The sequence below is a fragment of the Acromyrmex echinatior genome, chromosome 8 (genome assembly GCF_024713525.1).
Source record: "Acromyrmex echinatior isolate Ae372 chromosome 8, ASM2471352v2, whole genome shotgun sequence".
Lineage (NCBI taxonomy): Eukaryota > Metazoa > Arthropoda > Insecta > Hymenoptera > Formicidae > Acromyrmex > Acromyrmex echinatior.
In genome coordinates this window covers 1,959,140-1,977,128 of record NC_141859.1, presented here as the reverse complement: position 1 = coordinate 1,977,128, position 17,989 = coordinate 1,959,140, and the positions used below count along the sequence as shown (strand labels likewise).

Here is a 17,989-nt window from a genome sequence, read left to right as displayed (position 1 = left end):
AATTCATATAATTCTAAACTAATATTTTCGATAAATATTTACGGTAACAGATACGTAGAAGCATTATTCTAAAAATTAGCTGTATAATATAAATCGGAATTTAATTGTTCAATATAGCTACAAAGTTGACAATGCACATAATATTTATTGTTCTCAACAATTTGTGACACTATTGACGAAGTCGTCCGTCACAAAATATAGATACATAGATATATTTATGTGTATATATATGTATATATGTATGTACAGCCTTGAATATAAATGTAAAGCATCTTCAATTTATTGCATTTCTTAGAAAAGGCAGTAATAAAAGTTAAAGGAAAACTAACAAAATATTAAAATTCTTATAAAAATAAATTTGATTTTTTAATAAAACTATTAAAAAAATTTTTTTGTTAGATATACATAAAATGTTTATATCAATTTGTGGGGATGCTTTATATTTATGGTCATGACTGTATAATGTAGCAAAATTTCCAATACAAATATAAAGCGCATATATAACAATTTGATTTTCAAGAATGCTATATTAAAATTATATGGATGTATATCTTATTAAAATTATACCAATGTGTATCTTATAAAATATGAATTATTGAAATATTAATATAATTATTCATTTAATTAGTTATGCAATTGGTAAATGCATTCAGCTTTATTAGTAACCAAACAACAGTATTGGGATATAGTAAAGAAAAAAACATGGAATACAATATCGAAAAACATTAACTTACGTAACTAATTTTCATAAGCATATAAATTAATCACGTGTCATATATATGTGTTATATTATTCAGATCATTCAGTAATAGTGTCTGCACATAGTTGTGCATTTTGTGCAACTTAATCATCATACAAACATAAAATACAAAATATATTATATATCAAGTGCGGATCAGCATTGGAACGAGAAATTTTCAATTCCTTTATGCGCGTATATTTAATAGCTTGTATTCTCTAAGTTATCTCGTCATTGAGATTTACAAATATAATACGCATTGTGTACCGCAAATGGATTCTTCAATTAAACGGCCAGCGTTTAACTATTTTAGGCACATTTTGAAAAACAAGATAATAACGACACATGAAATTTTTGTTGAAATCCGATCTTTTCGCGCATGTATATCGTATTAAAATATGTTATAATAGAATGTATATCAGAAATTTGAAATTACTAAATCAGCCAAGCCAATCCGCCCCTGCTTTGTAGTTGCGGCAAAATTATATATCAGATCTCATTTCATGCCATTAGACGTAAGTACGAATCTCTTTAAATATTTTTTATCGTTTTTCGCAAGACGTCTTGCATCTCACATAGCACCACGTATTAACTTACCTTAATAAATTATCAATTTAACAATAATGGTCAACGGAATATAGAGGTAATTGTAACATTTGAGACTTTCATCGTTTGTAAAAATTATTAAGTGGGAATTTAAGCGGTTGTTTCGTCAAACAGACGCACAAACGCTCGAATCCCCACTTATTTTTCCTTTTTTTCTAGTCTTTGATTTCCGGTTGTAAATCGTACCAGCTGGTTACCGTCTTCGAAATGTTGATTTCACTCAATTTCAAGTGAACCTGTCCCATCACGTTACTTCCGGTAGAGAGCCAACCCTTTTGTGTGCATACAGACACTTCTAATACGCGTGTGTTTAAGTCTCCTTGCGAGACTACATATTCGAATTGCTCGTCGAATTGAGGATTACAGTTATCCTTGATCACAGCAGTTTTGCGCTTCGTTTCCTTATGTTTGTCCGGCAAAATATATAGTTTTACATACGGATCCGGTATATTGTGCGGATCATTTTGGGGAAGTGGCAGATTACTGCAATATAATATATATAGTAGATAACATCAACATCAATTGTAATGAATACGAGATGTATTTGATTAATTGAGATTAACTTACGCAACTTTGTGTACGAAAATACTGAGTTTCTGTCTCTGCGTGCTGTATCGTATAGTCAATTGTATTCTTCCTAATTTCGATTCGCCCGAAGAAGACGTAATACTCGGATTTCTATGGATAAGCTGAGGGCTTCCGGTAAAAGAGGACGGAGCGCTGGTGCTGAGTATTAATTCTTCTTCCACCGCTATTGGTTCCTCAAGTAAAAGTGCCGCGGCGGATCCAATGCTACGAGGTTGACTGTTGACCGATTCTTTAGAAGGCTCTTTTTTAAGAGGGCTCGGTGGTACTATAAGAAAGTAGTATCTCGATTTTTGTACATGAAAAAAATTATATATTAATTATATATTAATATCATTAGCCAACAGTAATTTAATTGAAAATAAGCTTACTTATTCAATGACAGTATTAATGAAACAAATATCATTTTATTAAAATAAGAGCATGACGTAATTTCATTAATACTGTTATTAAATTAACAAAATTATTTTCAATTAAACTGCTGTTAGTTAATACAATATCATTTTTTTTGTGTATGATATTTTATCAATCATTTTTAGAAAAGTATTTTCTAAATACTTTGCTCGATCGAAAAACGTGACATTTGACACAATTTCACTTACCACTAGAAGAGAGTACATTACTAGTGGTGGATTCTTGACGTTCGATTCGTCTATTCAATTCATTGATGTCATGATCATCTTCGTCTTCCTCGGAAGTAGGTTCAGGCTGCTCATATTTCAAGATCTGTAAAATCAGATTGTTTTACCCATTGGCATATTTCCATTACATACATATGGGCGTGTAAAATTTCCTGTTACATTTAATGTCATTGATAATACAAGTTTGCTGTCCACTTCGGCCTTTTGCAAATCATACGGCTGTTGCATCACCTCTAGATTACTTTTCTCCAAAAGTAGGGAAAGATTATAGCTCATCTCCCCAATTGTTATGGCAGTTTTCTCGTCTATAATCTAAGAAGGAACATGCGATTATTTGTTAAATGACGATTTGTTGTTAAATGACGATAAATCTGATATCTCTTATATTATTTGAACGAAAAAATTTGCAGAAAACCTTTATATGTAAAACTCCAGTTTCAGGATTGCTAACTAAAAAGGTGAATCCTTGTTCCCATACAGGATCGCAAGAACGTTGTACAGTGGCTGTTCTTTCAGTTTTTCCACCGACACTTGCTTCCAAGTAAACGTCGGGTTGTTTATTTCCTCGAATACACTAAGAATATAATGATGTTAAAAAATTTTATTAGATAATTCTCGCTTTTCTTCTTTACATATCACGATGTACGTACCGGTAAATTTTTAGCAGAATCAATATAAAGTGTGAGAAGGGCTGTACTCATTGATGTAACTCTAAGTTCCTGAGTTTCCACTAAAGCCTGCTCAAAAGTTATCAATTAAAGGTTGTATATTCAAGTGTACAAGTACGAACATTTTTTGCTATACTTACAGCTCTTAAATCGGCAGGTTCTTTTGAAAATTGTAGCCACGTTAATCGCAAATGAACCATGCCATGCTTTGCTTGCTCCAAAGAGATCCACTATAAAATAAGATCAATTAATAATTAGTAATAAAAAAAAAGACTTTACAATGGAAAGACAAATTTAGTACAACTGGACAGAGAATGATTCCATGTACAAAAACATAGACCAAAAATGCAGAATAAATTTTTTTGCTTGAAATCAGGAAAATATGTGGGCACTGAATGAAAATATGGTTTATGGAAAGGCACTGTAAACGTTATCATACTTACATAACATTCACACAACTTCAGAATTAACAGTAAAGAAAATGAGACAAATAAAATAATTAAATTTTATGTATTTGATTAAAACAGAAATCGTTCAACAATAAAGCCTCAAATAAAAAAAATTTTTTTTGCGCTTCCGACTAATTTTTGTATAAAAAATTACTTTCCCGTCCAATTGTACTACAGGTCTGTCCCGATTCTATATAATATATATTTCATACTTACCGTATCGATCGTGCCCTTTTTTTTCACTCGATTAACTTCGATAGTGGCCCTGTCGCAATACAAAATAGAAATGGATGCTTTCAAAACTCTTAAATATAAAAATTATTCATTAAATTTTCAAGAATAAATAATTATTTTGGTGAAGTTTAGATGTGTGCTTTTTGCAATGATATGATGATAACAGCATGACTATTAAATTTATAAAAGAAACATCTCCGTGATTTGAATGCAAAATCTATGATACAATTTGCATTTAGGAAGCTCATGCAGCATATTATTTCTACTGTACTTCTGATTTTATCGAATAATGATACAAAAATATTATTGTATGTTATATACGTTTATAAAACTGCATGCAACATTTCATAACATTATTTCTTTGCATAAATAAAATAGACTTCTCAATGTTTGCTTAATATGTAACGAGAGTAATGTGGTGACATGAATTCAGAATTATTTTTAATTCCGAATTGCAATTGGCATGACTATTCTATAATATTTTTCATATATCATATTTTTGTATGCTCTGAGTAAACAACATGCATATCACAGATATGTGATTAATGCTTACGTTTGAAATACTTTTAAATGCACTGCAGTGTTTCAGAGGTAACTTATATAATAAAAAAATGCAGTCTTTCAAGCATAATCTAATAGTCAATGGCAGAGTATTCGCATAATTTACATTCAAGTTTCTTAAAATGCATTATTAATCTGATTTGAGATTGATGTATTTGCTACATTCAGGAATACCTGCCAAGTGGATCATCTTGACCAGCGTTGTCTTTGTCAAAAAGCTGGGCAACCACCGTGTTGTAAGCTCCCAAGCCCTCTTCCACTATAAACTGTCACCACATAGTCTATTTTAGTTGCCTTTCTTGTTAAACAAAGTCACCTAATCACTCTGATTAATTAACTAACAAAAAAGATCAAATAGTTAATCATTAACGATATTTTTTTGTTATAAAAAAATCTCAAACAACAGCAAATTGTTTCATTTAATTATGATTATTTAACAACAAATGAAATTTACACTACAGACTATTAATAGATACACTAAAAATTTAGGAATATATTGTACAAAAAATTGTAAAGAAAATTAAAAAGTAATACAGCTCTGAGAAGTTGTAAAAAAACATGTATTTTATTTTAAAAGAAGAAAATTTCAAAATATTAAGTATATAAAATAGAAAATTTTCGTGCAACGCGCGTTTAACAAGCTATAATATCTGCAGCATTAGTGAAATAAATTTTTTTAAATCGTGATAGAAATAAAAAAGATTATTTTACATTATACTTTTTACATAGACAAACATATACATGTAATACCATAAAGACAAATATCGTGGCTAAACAACACATGCTTAAAATATAACATCCAAATCTGTATATTTTTGTTAATGATGCATACGCAAACATTGCCTCATTCAAGTCATAATATTACTACCTGCCAAGGAAATCATCATATTGTACCCCTGGGACATTAGGATCCCAATCCCAAAGAGATACCACAGCTTCTTGCATATTGCATGAACTGATCACAGCCTGTGTGTCAATATTATATTGTATAACAAACATAAAAGTGACAGGTTTTCAAATGTATATTATTTATTGTATTGTTTATTATTTTTCTTTTTGCTTTCTCTTTGTTTTTTGCGTGCTTTACATTGCTGTGCTATGTAAATACTAAATATGTAAGTATATGTATTATGAATCTCATAAACATGATATGTACAAAATTTAATCTGAACAATGATTGCAATATTTATTTCACAACATGACAGTTTTATTTTTCATGTGTCCAATAGAGAGTGTTAGTAAAGAAAATTAATAATATAAAGTGAAAAAACCCCTTACATGCACCCATACATCATTCAACAATATTCAGACTGACAACATAAACATTATCACACATCAGCATTATGACATCATGCGACAAAAGCTTTTCCATAGAAGCTTTTCCCATAGATCAATAAGATAAATCGAATGAATTTAATAAATAATTTCGTATAAATTATATATAAATTATAATAAAAATTGTATGACAAACATTGATCAACCAGAGAAATAATTTTGTGATATATATATATATATATATATATATATATATAAAATAAAATTTAATTTCGAATATTCGTCCTTGTATAATGATATGAAATCTGAAATGAATAATGAAATAAGAAAAAATCCATATAATGTTATATATAACTATACCTTCCAAGACTTTCGTCGCCCTTTGTGTCATCATAGTCCCACAGCAGTACAGTCAGTTGTTGCGCGATGGCTGAAGTCACGGCACACTAATCCCATATAATATATTGCACATCACATACACACATACATACCAACTTATGAAATTAAATTAACATAGAAAGATTAAAATGTATTCTAATTGCAGTCTGAAAAAGGCAACATTAACCACTATGAGTGATAGGAAATGGGAAATGTAATCGCGGAAGAAAAGTGTTTGCGGTTGATTAGAATTGATATGTATATGTAAATTATATGTGAGAAAGCAGGGAGTTGATTATTTAGAGAACGCTAGATCAGCAATGTATTAAATATTTATAAATATTATATAAAATATACTTATCCATATTTTTATAAGAAAGTTAAATGCAAGAGAGTGGTATATCTCATTTATAGCATTAATTAAATGAAGTAACATGATGAACTATAGACTGTAGAAAAGTTCTAGTTCTTAAAAAAATTTATTTTGTAAATTGCTAAAATATTTTTCTTACCACATATATAGAAGACCTTGTGTTGTATTATTTTTTAAAGAATATATATCGATAGATTACAATAAAACACATGCATTGATAAGAATTTTTGCATTTATGAAATATCGCACATACCTCACACCAGTAGTCCCATTTTGGATTAACAGTATTGTCAATTATTTTTGTTCTGAATTCCTGGGCACCAACATTTATGACAGCATACGGATCAGACTTGCCCTTACCTAGCATTCCAATATCTTTTTTCATCAGATGCTTTGCTTCTACAACATGAATTCTTAGAACACCCTAAAATAAAATAAAAAAAATTAAAATGTTAATTACAAAAGAAAGTAAGAATACAATATATGAAATATTTCTGCAAAACTTACTTCGGGTTCAGGTATTTTTAGAGACTCCATAGGTATTTCTTCGCTTAAGGGTATAATTATTTTGTTTGGCAATACAACTATGGCTGATATCTGTTCAACGATTGTCTTTCTTAAAATTTCACTAAAAAAAAGCATCATGCTTTTGTTTAGTATTTTTGTGTTCAATTAATAATATTAATTGCTTGTTATATCAGTTTTAGAGTGAGATATTTTATATAAAACAAAAAAACGCATACTTGAATCCAGGTAGATCTAATACATCAGCCACTCCTACTAAATTGAAGTTAATGGTAGGAACATTCAAGTAAAATATCTGTACACCTCCGATTAACGGCATCATGGGCAGCATAGGTTTCATAACAACGCGCACTAAACCATGTATCTGAAATTTTTTATATTTTTATTAAAAATTGCAGAAAATTTCCATAATTGTATATTGATTTTTAATATACTTACTTGAAAATCTTTAATACCACCTTTGATGTTTCCAACGAAAAAGGTAATATCACAGTCACCAGCATACCTATAAAAAATAATGATTGGAATAGATGATTTTCAAAGATATTAATATATTTTGTAAAAGGTTAGAGTACACACATAATATCTGCATCTAAGATGATCTCATTTCTTGAGGTATTTTTATCATATACTTTGATCCCATAAATTTTTGGTGGCTGTAAAAGATTATTTTATAGATTTTAGAAAAAGTATAAAAATTATAAAAATTATAAAAATATAAAAAAGAGAAATGCTGCATGACTTTAAAAAGAATTGAAATAAACTCACAATGCGACCCAGGACTAGACGGTCAAATTGAAAGCCTTTGATTTTATATTCAGTCAGTTTTTCAACAATCGACGGTTCTATACTTTGCTTACATAGCTGACGGACAAACTGATTCATACTTGGCCATACCTTATATAAGATCTGAAAGTGTGAGATATAAAATTATGACAATTAAGATTCTGTTCTCTGAAACCGTTAAGCAATTTAATATCTATATTTTATTTGAAGATGATTTCTAGAATATAACATGAAAAAGACTCATACTCTATTTAGCCATTCGGCTCTATCAAAGTCCGGAAAATATACCCATGAGGGTAATTCATTCATTCGACTGACGATCAATTCCTTTTCTTTAGCCAGCACACTGGCTTGTGCTGTAATTGTTCTTAATTCGTTGTCTCTTTTCCGTTCTGCTTTCCATACGGAAAACGCGATTGGCGCGATTAACCAGGCTATGCTATAGTTGAAGTATCCCCATCCCCAGATGATACCAGCCGCCGCCAGTTTAGTCAAAAACGATATAGTTAGCGAGCTGACGTTCATGTACGGCCAAGTAATTGGTTTGGAATTTTTATTAAAAGAATTGTTTTCCGATTCTCCTTCCATTGTTTTATTCTCTTTCCTTTAGTTTCTATTTTCAAATCTTATTTGATATTATTAATCAGATCTTGGTTTTCTGCAAATGATAAATGCGCAAATATTTTTATTATGAAGTAATTTAAGTTTTTGTATATAAAATTTTATGAATAAGCAATTTTTGAAAAACTATTCATGCAACATATATAGATAACAATATATTAAATTATAATTAAACCACATTTAGTTGCTTATTAATAGAACTAATAGCATGAGATAATCAACTATGTGCATTTGTCTGTTCTCATCAATATCCATTAGCATAATTAAAATAATCAAGTCAAGATCTCATCGGTGTTAAGCTCAAATGGATTTTACTTTGAAATTGCTCGACTGCGTAGTCGCTAGAATATCTATGCGCGCATTAGATCATATCAACGTAATTCGCGATGACCTTTAAGATCAAGAGAGGACATAAAATTTTGTTGGTTGGATCAACGCAACCTTGATACGCGATACATCAAGCACGATAAATTTATGTATCCCGCAACCAAAATAAGAAACACGTCAATAACTTCTGCTGCAATATGAAACTAAGAATACTAAAATAAATAAACGAGGCACAGTAAAACTTTTCTGCTTTCATTTACATGTATTTTTAGCGATAATTGAAAACACGATTTATATTTTAAAATCAAACTTTTTGAAATCTATTGCATTTTATACACACATATATATGATGTATATTACTTTTTACATACGAAATATAATCTAAAAAATGGAAATATTTAATAAATTCTTTAATAAATTATAAAGTTGCTGTGGATGATAGACTTTTTGTGCAAGTTTTTAGAAAAATTATTATTTTCTGACAATTAATTCTATGTATAATATTTTTTACAAATCTGTAAACAAAAAGACTAAAAATACGGCTATAATATAATAAGAACATAATAAGCTGTTATGTAAAATATTGCTGTTATAAGTCAATCAATTAGTAAATATATTTGCAGAAAAATATTGTAAAGTGTTAAGTGGTTGCGAAATTTGTCTTATCGCACTTAATTGTATTTATATTTGTAAAAAATATTATTTGTTGTGTCTTGTCGAGATTATTAATATCTATTAACTCCTTCATGAATTTTTTATTGTTTCTTTATCGCGTGTGGGAAAAAATTGATAAGTAAATCCTGACGGTGAAAGAATTCCGAAAGCTTTGTAGATATACGTCGTGTACGACGTTGCATAAAATGATTAATCCGACTCTCATCTTCAAAACAATACGACAAGCATAAATAACCGTACTGCGGCACGCGTGCATAAAAGTTATTAAAGCCGGTAAACGTGAGAAATGGATTCTATTTTAGTTGCATTTTAATGATCCACAATGAGCAAGTCATATCTCGTGTTTTCCATAGCGAAATGTCATGGGAAGAATGATTCATAACGATAAGATAACATTTATGAGCTTTTATAATTGTTGACAAAAGTATAACCCACGCACTTTGTGACCGTTATGAAAATCAATCATCCATATACGAAGGAGTAGAACTGGCCGCATTCTGCTCTCGTTTCTCGTGAAACAGCCTCGTTTATTCAAAATCTAAACATAGCTCAATCTTGTGCGGCGAAATATGCAGATTACAGTTCATTATAGTTCATATTATATAGTTCATTTTAGTATTTAAAAATATTCATAGAAGTCTGTAATCAAGAATTAAAAAGTGACAGAAATTAAAACATATCCGTGACATCCAATATGATAAATTGAATTCCAGAAGGAATGAGAAAAAAATTTACTTTTGTTTTCAGAACACATTTTAAAAGAAATATAATTTTAAGATCGGAAAAGGTGCTAAAGCGGAGATATTTAACATAATAAATTGTTACGGATGTGATAGACTTTTTTTGCAAAAATTTTTGTAACAGAAAAATTTCGCAATACTTCAAAAAAAGTTATTTTCTGTCAATTAATTCTGTGTATAACATTTTCATATACTAATAAAAGAAATTGAAATCAGACATAAAAATGTAAGAATTATATTAAATTGTAATATAAAGTATTCTTACAATAAGATATCAAATATAAATGACATATATTTCCGCAATCATTAAACATCATTTATAAAAAAAATATAAAGTGCTAAAAATTACAAAATTTTTTTTATAGCGAATTCAATCACGTGTGTTAAATTATGGTCTATTCTTTATCGACAAACTGGTGCACATTGGTGTAGAATAAATTAAAGCTAAATTTGTTTCACACTTCAACTTATTTATGCACCAATTTAAATAGTTGTTCAATAAAGAATAAGCTTTTTATTAGTGCATACTCAAAGCTACTATACATGAATAGCAAAGTGTTAAAACCATATAAATATTTTAAACAGATACCTAATAATGTTATGTTTAACAGAATATACATGTATTATTTCATTGTCAAAATATTATACTATGCCACTGCATTTAGATATTTTATATCAAGCAGCCTTTAATGTGAATTAATCCAGTGTAGTTTGAGTGACCGAATTATAGAAAAAGTTTTTATGAAAAAAAAAGTTGTATTAATAGTAGTAGCTGTTATACATAGATAACAATTTAATTGAAAATAATCTTATTAATTCAATGACAGTATTAATAAAACAAATATGCTATACTCTTGTTTTAATAAAATGTTTTTGTTTTATTAATTCTGTTATTGAATAAACATTGTTTTCAATTATACTGTTATTGAGCTACTAATACATCTTTTTTTCTATGTAGAAAAAATTGTCAGACAAAAAATATGTTTAGAAAATATGTTTCGTCAGAGAAAAATGATCTCATAAGGAAAGGCTGTATGAGGTCATTAAATTTCTAAAATAATTGATATAATATCGGTACATGCAATATAGGACTTACATCCGCATTTATCCGCATTTATCCGCATTCATGACTAAAATTAGAAACATAATACGTAACGTTGTGTATCATATTAAAAACACAAATCAATGCAAATAAATGCGAATATATATCTCCTCATTAAATCGACTGAGTATATGAAAAAGAATTAAACCTACGTCTGTATATATTTTATTAATATTATCATAACAGAGATTCTCACTCTCAGGTCAAGCTTATACATTGCTAGCCCTTCGACTCTCGGAGTGGCCGACACCCCGGTATCGAGTACACGTCAATAGCTATATCTTGCATGCTGTGAAGCTTCGTTTCAGGAAAATTCAATTGCTATTAGGATTAATGCATTTAGGCATTGTGCGACAATTAGACAACGAGCGTGCAGTGTCAGCTTCGTTTGCAGTAATTCTAGACAATAGGTCGCTTACACTTGCAGCATCGGCGTGTACGTATTCCGTCCAGTTCTGTGTTCTCTCCTTGTTTTTTTTTTAGCGGTGATGACAACGCGCGAACACGCGCACGATTACAGGATACCGTGACCGTACGCCAAACTGTGCTGCCAGTAGCTGCCAGCACTGTAGTACTGTTCTGTTGACTGACGAGTCGCCGCCGCCGTCGTGCGTTCGACCAATCAATTGACGTCGGAGCCACGCGAAGTGCGCCGCGAGGCGGCGAGTTGTGACGTTCTGACTAGTTCTGACGTCAGGGTCAGCTGATCGTGTGAAGTTGCCTGCAAGCAGCAGTGTCAGTTCGTCTATTGTTGTTGCGCCTCCCCGTGGTGTTTCTTGTTTTTCAGAACGACTACGACCCATTCTATTTAGTCTATTTCAGTCGCCTCCAGTTTCCGAGGCAGTCTCTTCCATTCTCGTTTCTCGAGACATTTTGCCCCGTTCTCCCTCGATAGCCCGGAGAAAATCGTCATGGGTCTCGTGTGTTCGACGGCTCAGGTATGAATCAGAGATAATTATCGTATATTGGACTCATCCTTCTTAGTAACGTAGATCTTTCTCCTTTCCGCTTTCCTCTTCGCTCACCGAAACTAATAATATACTTTCTGTCGAAATTATTCGCAGTGTTTTATTTTAATTATGCTGCGATTACAATTGTATTCCATTATTGATTTCTGGGATGGTTATCAGTCATGTTTGTTTTATTGCCTCCGATAAAGACATATTATATTTAACTCTTTCTTTTCACGCAATTAAATCAATTTGAATTTAATATTCTTCGATGAAAAATCTTTCAAAAGTTTGAGTGAGTCATTGAATATATCTAATTAGGTCATCATATTTGTTATTTGACTATACATATATATCTATTATTGATTTGGATATATACAATTAAGAAAACATAATATGCCAGTGCTATTTTTAAAGATCCTTATGATAGAAATATTTTAACACTGTCAAAATATAAAACTGAATTATACATATATGAAATGTTTACTACTGTATATTTTTGTTTTATTGATTTACGAATTATTTGGGCTCTATATTGCTCTCTTTTATTACATAGCTTGCGTGCTTGTGCGGAAGCACAGCTTGCAGCTTTTGCTGCTCTCAATGTCCCTCGTGTAGGAATAGCACGAGCACTCGCATCATGTATGCGCTGCTCTTGATGCTGGGAGCTATTGCAGCCTGTATCACTCTGGCTCCTGGTCTCCAAAACGCTCTTAAAAAGGTAACGTCAGAAACAATGATTACACATTCAGCAGAATGTTTATTTTCCAACTATTAGAAATTTTCTTTACCGGGATAAAATTGTTCCTCTAAATCTAAAAGTATAATCTCCAATAAGCACTTTGAAAATAAATATTCTGCTGAACGCGATCAATCTAAAATAAAGAAGAAACGCGTTAATACTACGATTTTTTAAACAGGTCCCGTTCTGTGCAAACAGCTCCTCTAATTATGTTCCATCGGAGGTCTCTCTCGACTGTGAGTCTGCAGTCGGTTATTTAGCTGTCTATAGAATATGCTTCATTCTTTCCTTGTACTTTTTCTTGATGTCTGTAATAATGATCAGAGTAAAAAGTTCACGCGATCCACGGGCACCTATACAAAATGGGTAAATTAAATTGACACATATTACAGTGTGGCGTTTTAAAACTGACTAGTGATGTTTATATGAAATTGTCAGATTCTGGGCAATCAAGTATCTTTTGATAATTGGTGGAATCATTGGCGCTTTCTTCATCCCAGAAAGATCATTTGGTTCTACTTGGATGTATTTTGGGATGTTAGGAGGTTTCCTCTTTATAATTATTCAGTTAATTCTAATTGTTGATTTTGCCCATACTTGGGCTGATGCTTGGGTAGGAACTTATGAGGAAACCGAGTCAAAAACATGGTAAAGATTATTTTTGTGGCCACTTTAATATTTAATCATGCAGGTGTTTTTGTTATGAAATATATGCTTTTTAGGTACGCTGCACTATTAGGTACAGCTGTCTTCCATTATACTTTCTCTATTATTGGAATAGTGCTACTTTATGTATATTATACACATGTAAGATTATTAACTATGTTTCTTTATCTAGCTTTAAAGCTAACTTTTAAGATAAATATTTTCAAGACACAGGATTACTTGCTTGTTTTGTGTATTTACAGCCAAGTGGGTGTGCCCTAAATAAGTTTTTCATTTCATTTAATTTGATTTTGTGCGTCATTACCAGTATTGTATCAATTTTACCAACTGTGCAAGAACATCAACCACGATCTGGATTGCTTCAGTCCTCCATTGTAACATTATATGTGGTATACTTAACATGGAGCGGTGTATCAAACAGCCCAGGTAGAGGTCAATGATGTATTGAGATGAAAGCTCTTAGCAATCCATATTTTATTCTTGATTTGTTATTATTTGAATTTACAGATGGAGCGTGCAATCCTGGTTTTATCCCTGGCATCTCGAGTCATGATGTCAATACACAAAATCGTGTTACGTTTGATAAACAAAGCATTATTGGACTAATAATATGGTTTAGCTGCGTTTTATACAGTTCCTTACGTACAGCATCCAAATCATCAAAGATTACAATGTCTGAAAATGTATTAGTTCAGGATAACGGAGCTGGTAAATATTAGTTGGATATTTTTTTTGTTGTATGTATATATTTTAATAACTTTATATTTGTGAAAGCGTGCCGTTTTGCTTCAAATTTGCCGTTTGTTTGTATCAAATTAGATATTAAGATTGAGATGAATTGAAATTTGACAATCAAAGCAAAGTTTATTAAATATTGGTTTTCTTTCTTCTGATTTTCTTTTTTTTTTTTATCAAATTTCAATCCAATTGTAATCTTAATTGCTAATTGATCTGATAATTGATTTTCTTCCTTTTAGAAATTTTAACTGTTCATGAAAGATTCTTTTTGAATTCACCTACAGTAGTATTACTATTACTTTTTTGTATTAAACAATATCAATCTTTCTATAGTTAGGAATGCGGCAGAGCAGTCTCTTATCGCCAATGAAGGTAGGCACACACTATTTTACAAGTAGAATTTATTTTCTAATTATAAACTTGTTATTTGCATTTCTATCTTTAAAATAATGTATTCATACATTTGAATATTTGCCCAAATGAAGTTATTGACTAATTTATATATAGATAATTGAAAATATATTTTCTATATTTATAACTATGTAGTATGAAATAACTAGATTTTTTACATCTGCCTAGCTGGCCCTGCCTTAACCAAATCTTAATGAATAAATTATATGATAATGCGCTATTTATGCGCTTTCAAAATCTGCAAAAAAAAATTTTGCGTTTATTTCGTTTAGCTAAGAAAAATTTTTTGTGGGGGCTGAGTAAACTTTCAGTTAATCCTCTCTCCTCCCCCATGTGTTAATAATAACCGATTTGAAAAATCAAATTCTTAAGGGATTTCCCTCTTGGACAGTCATATTCATCTCTAAGTCGTTTAAAATTGCAAAATTACGCTATCTAATTATTATAACATATATCTTCGACTTATGCGTTATTATTCCCAAACAATTTCGATTTTATTATATAATTTATTCATTAACATTTAGTTAAGTGGTGGGGAGGAGGCAGCTAGACAGACATATATTTTTTGCTTAGTAGTTAGTGTGTGTTTACCTTTATTCTCTTTTTTATTACCGTCACAAACATTACAGTATTTTTATAATATTAAAATTAAGTATTAGATGCTGCAAGTTAATTTCTAATTTTTTCTTTAATTTTAATACATATATAATGAAGGAATATATACACATGCATATTACAGCATGCTGTCAAAAACATTTATGAAAGCCAGTGCTTGTTCAGTATTTTTATTTGCAACTTAGTAGCTTTTTCTTTTCTGTTATTTCTTGTTTTCCTAAATGTAATCAGATTATACTACGGTAGAAGGACGCAATCCCGATGCAGAAGGCGGAAACGTAACTAAGGTTTGGGATAATGAAGAAGAAAAAGTGGCATACAACTGGAGTTTCTTCCATCTTATGTTTGCTCTTGCTACTTTATATGTTATGATGACACTCACTAACTGGTATCAGTGCGTATCTATAATGTTATAACTATATTTGAACTATATTTGTTTTAATCCATCAATGCTACTATATTGATATCTTTGATAGACCAAACTCCACTCTGGAGACATTAAATGCAAACAATGCTTCAATGTGGGTGAAAATTATTTCTTCATGGATGTGTTTGGCTCTTTATGTATGGTCATTGGTAGCGCCTGCCATTTTCCCGAATAGAGATTTTTCTTAAACTTCTGGATTTATTGTAAGCCAAAATCCAAGAGTTTACAACAGGTATTTATGTCGATATTGTAATGTAGTGTTATAAGAAGTGATAACTAAGTATCTGTTTTAATATAATTAAAAAATCTTATGTTACAGACATTTCTCTGCTTATGATCTAACATTGAAATGCTAATGATTATATTTAAGCCAAATAACGCAATATAAAATATTGCATATTAAAATATATTGATCTATTCCTAAGAAGTAGATTCTATATAAAAATTTACCTTGTCAGAAATTATGTATTTAACATAGATATGTGCAGAATAAACTGCATGTAATTTTAATTATTAAACTCCTATAATATTAACTAATTCTTAGATTATATACAATAACTATCAATTTAATGATGTGCTTTGTTCTGAGAGACTAACAATTTGTATTGTTATCATATGCTTTATATGTTATAAGAATCAGTGTTCTGTTAATGCCATACATATAATTAGATGTATAAAATTATGGTATATAAAGATATGATAGGAAAATTATATTTTTATTTATGTTTCTAATTTATGAAATTTATGATTATTTGAAAATTTATTTCAGCATCTATTCGATTTTTATATTATGCAATACATTGCATGTACTCAAATAATATTCCTGTACCACTGATGCATTTATAACTAGTTTATAATTGATAATTAACGCATACATATGCGTTATTGCAGTATATATTAATTGCATATATACGTATTCTTATCAAACATGTGACTCTATTCATATAAAATAACGTAGTTAAATACATTAGATGGTGCTGCTAATTAAAAGTTGTAGTATTTAGAAATTACTTTATTCAGTGGGGATGATTACAAGAATTGTATTTTATTTATTAATGTATTTATTTCATTCTCTTTCAATTATTGTTTCTTTCAGTTATTGTTTTATGCTTTTATTTTCAGCTAAAACAGCCAGTTTAGAGCTTTCTTGTAATATCATCCGTCTTTTGCAAAACGTACGTAGCTACAACTATAAAAGAAGTTAATGAGATCTGATCTTACGAATGAATACTATTAAGGATGTAAGATTAGATAATTGTCATATGTGATAATTTTTTGCAATTTTGTGGGTGCGGTCTCAAAGTCTCACTACAAATGTTTTGAAGCATTTAATTGATCAATTGAAAGAAAGAATTTTAAGAATTGATCGATCAAAGAATGCTTAATGCATTACATTGACTCTACATCATGGTACATAAAAAATTATTCTTCAAAATAATTTTTCTATGAAGTGTTTACGTAAGTCTATTGGAAAATTATTTTTTTATTAACAACTAAATAATACAAAATATTATTTTATTCACTCATTTATATTCACAGTTTTTTCTTTATTCTTATCTAAATCAATAAAATAAATATATATTGTGTATACACACACACACACACACACACACACACACACACATATATTTATTTTATTGATTTTTTTATTGTTATATATATGTAAGCATATGCTCTATTTTTATGACTATAGCTATGCAAATACAATTAAATTGTCATAGTTATTGAGATACTATAAAACAGCTTTATGTATCGTTTATTTTAATCTTATAATTGTATTTGGTATGAGAAAAAATATTATAACGATTATATGTATATGATTACATTACAAGCATTATGTATATAAGATTATAACCAGCAAAATTAAAACCTTTTTTTTCAGTAATGTTTGGAAAAAATAATAGAATTTAAGTTTTAAGTTTTTTCTATACTGTGTGTATTTATGTATATTATTGTGATAAATTAATCTAAACTTGTCCTATTCATTAATCTAAACCTATCGTATATTCTGCGTGATATAACTGAGAATTACATTCAAGAAAAATTATATGTAAGCTGTATTCCTTGAACGATGTATGTAATATGTAAAAGTAAAGGATAAAAAAAAATTAAAAAATTATATAAAATGCGTATTTAATACTATTAATAATCACAT

The 17,989-nt window shown here is 29.8% G+C and overlaps 2 protein-coding genes across 9 annotated transcripts; one reads left to right on the top strand and one right to left on the bottom strand.

Moving 5' to 3' along the window:
* Window positions 1-125: 125 nt before the first annotated feature.
* Window positions 126-11,876, bottom strand: Esyt2 (extended synaptotagmin-like protein 2). Of its 4 annotated transcripts, XM_087408983.1 has the most exons (18): window positions 11,705-11,876; window positions 9,883-10,082; window positions 8,067-8,478; window positions 7,803-7,943; window positions 7,614-7,690; window positions 7,473-7,539; window positions 7,253-7,398; window positions 7,017-7,137; window positions 6,763-6,933; window positions 5,352-5,449; window positions 3,905-3,953; window positions 3,380-3,469; window positions 3,222-3,308; window positions 2,987-3,145; window positions 2,731-2,883; window positions 2,533-2,656; window positions 1,913-2,198; window positions 126-1,828 (listed from the first exon to the last, which is right to left on the bottom strand). In XM_087408983.1, the coding sequence occupies exons 3-18, from the start codon at window positions 8,406-8,408 to the stop codon at window positions 1,501-1,503; spliced, it is 2,439 nt and encodes an 812-aa protein (XP_087265109.1). In that variant the 5' UTR covers window positions 8,409-8,478; window positions 9,883-10,082; window positions 11,705-11,876; the 3' UTR covers window positions 126-1,500. The 4 variants fall into 4 exon arrangements, with proteins under 4 accessions (XP_087265109.1, XP_087265111.1, XP_011062430.2 ...); XM_087408985.1 differs by lacking the exons at window positions 5,352-5,449; window positions 9,883-10,082 and adding an exon at window positions 6,119-6,204; XM_011064128.2 differs by lacking the exon at window positions 9,883-10,082.
* Window positions 11,877-11,935: 59 nt separating this feature from the next.
* TMS1 (serine incorporator TMS1) lies at window positions 11,936-17,960 on the top strand. Of its 5 annotated transcripts, none has more exons than XM_011064129.2 (11): window positions 11,936-12,223; window positions 12,792-12,956; window positions 13,156-13,343; window positions 13,416-13,625; window positions 13,700-13,784; window positions 13,886-14,069; window positions 14,151-14,351; window positions 14,715-14,753; window positions 15,639-15,801; window positions 15,884-16,066; window positions 16,957-17,960. In XM_011064129.2, the coding sequence occupies exons 1-10, from the start codon at window positions 12,197-12,199 to the stop codon at window positions 16,020-16,022; spliced, it is 1,401 nt and encodes a 466-aa protein (XP_011062431.1). In that variant the 5' UTR covers window positions 11,936-12,196; the 3' UTR covers window positions 16,023-16,066; window positions 16,957-17,960. The 5 variants fall into 5 exon arrangements, with proteins under 5 accessions (XP_011062431.1, XP_011062432.1, XP_087265120.1 ...); XM_011064130.2 differs by having other exon boundaries at window positions 16,154-17,960; XM_087408994.1 differs by having other exon boundaries at window positions 11,942-12,223; window positions 15,654-15,801; window positions 16,154-17,960.
* The last annotated feature ends 29 nt before the right edge of the window (window positions 17,961-17,989 follow it).

Bases quoted from the DNA above. Each gene is read 5' to 3' on its own strand.
- Esyt2 (XM_087408983.1), bottom strand. From the start codon at position 8,408: ATGGAAGGAGAATCGGAAAACAATTCTTTTAATAAAAATTCCAAACCA. The intron at 5,450-6,762 runs GTATGTGCGATA...ATTGACACACAG, and splicing joins AATGGGACTACTGGTGTGAG to GCTGTGATCAGTTCATGCAA. The intron at 3,954-5,351 runs GTAGTAATATTA...GTATTGCGACAG, and splicing joins TATGATGATTTCCTTGGCAG to GGCCACTATCGAAGTTAATC.
- TMS1 (XM_011064129.2), top strand. From the start codon at position 12,197: ATGGGTCTCGTGTGTTCGACGGCTCAG. The intron at 12,957-13,155 runs GTAACGTCAGAA...TTTTTTAAACAG, and splicing joins TCCAAAACGCTCTTAAAAAG to GTCCCGTTCTGTGCAAACAG. The intron at 14,352-14,714 runs GTAAATATTAGT...ATCTTTCTATAG, and splicing joins AGTTCAGGATAACGGAGCTG to TTAGGAATGCGGCAGAGCAG.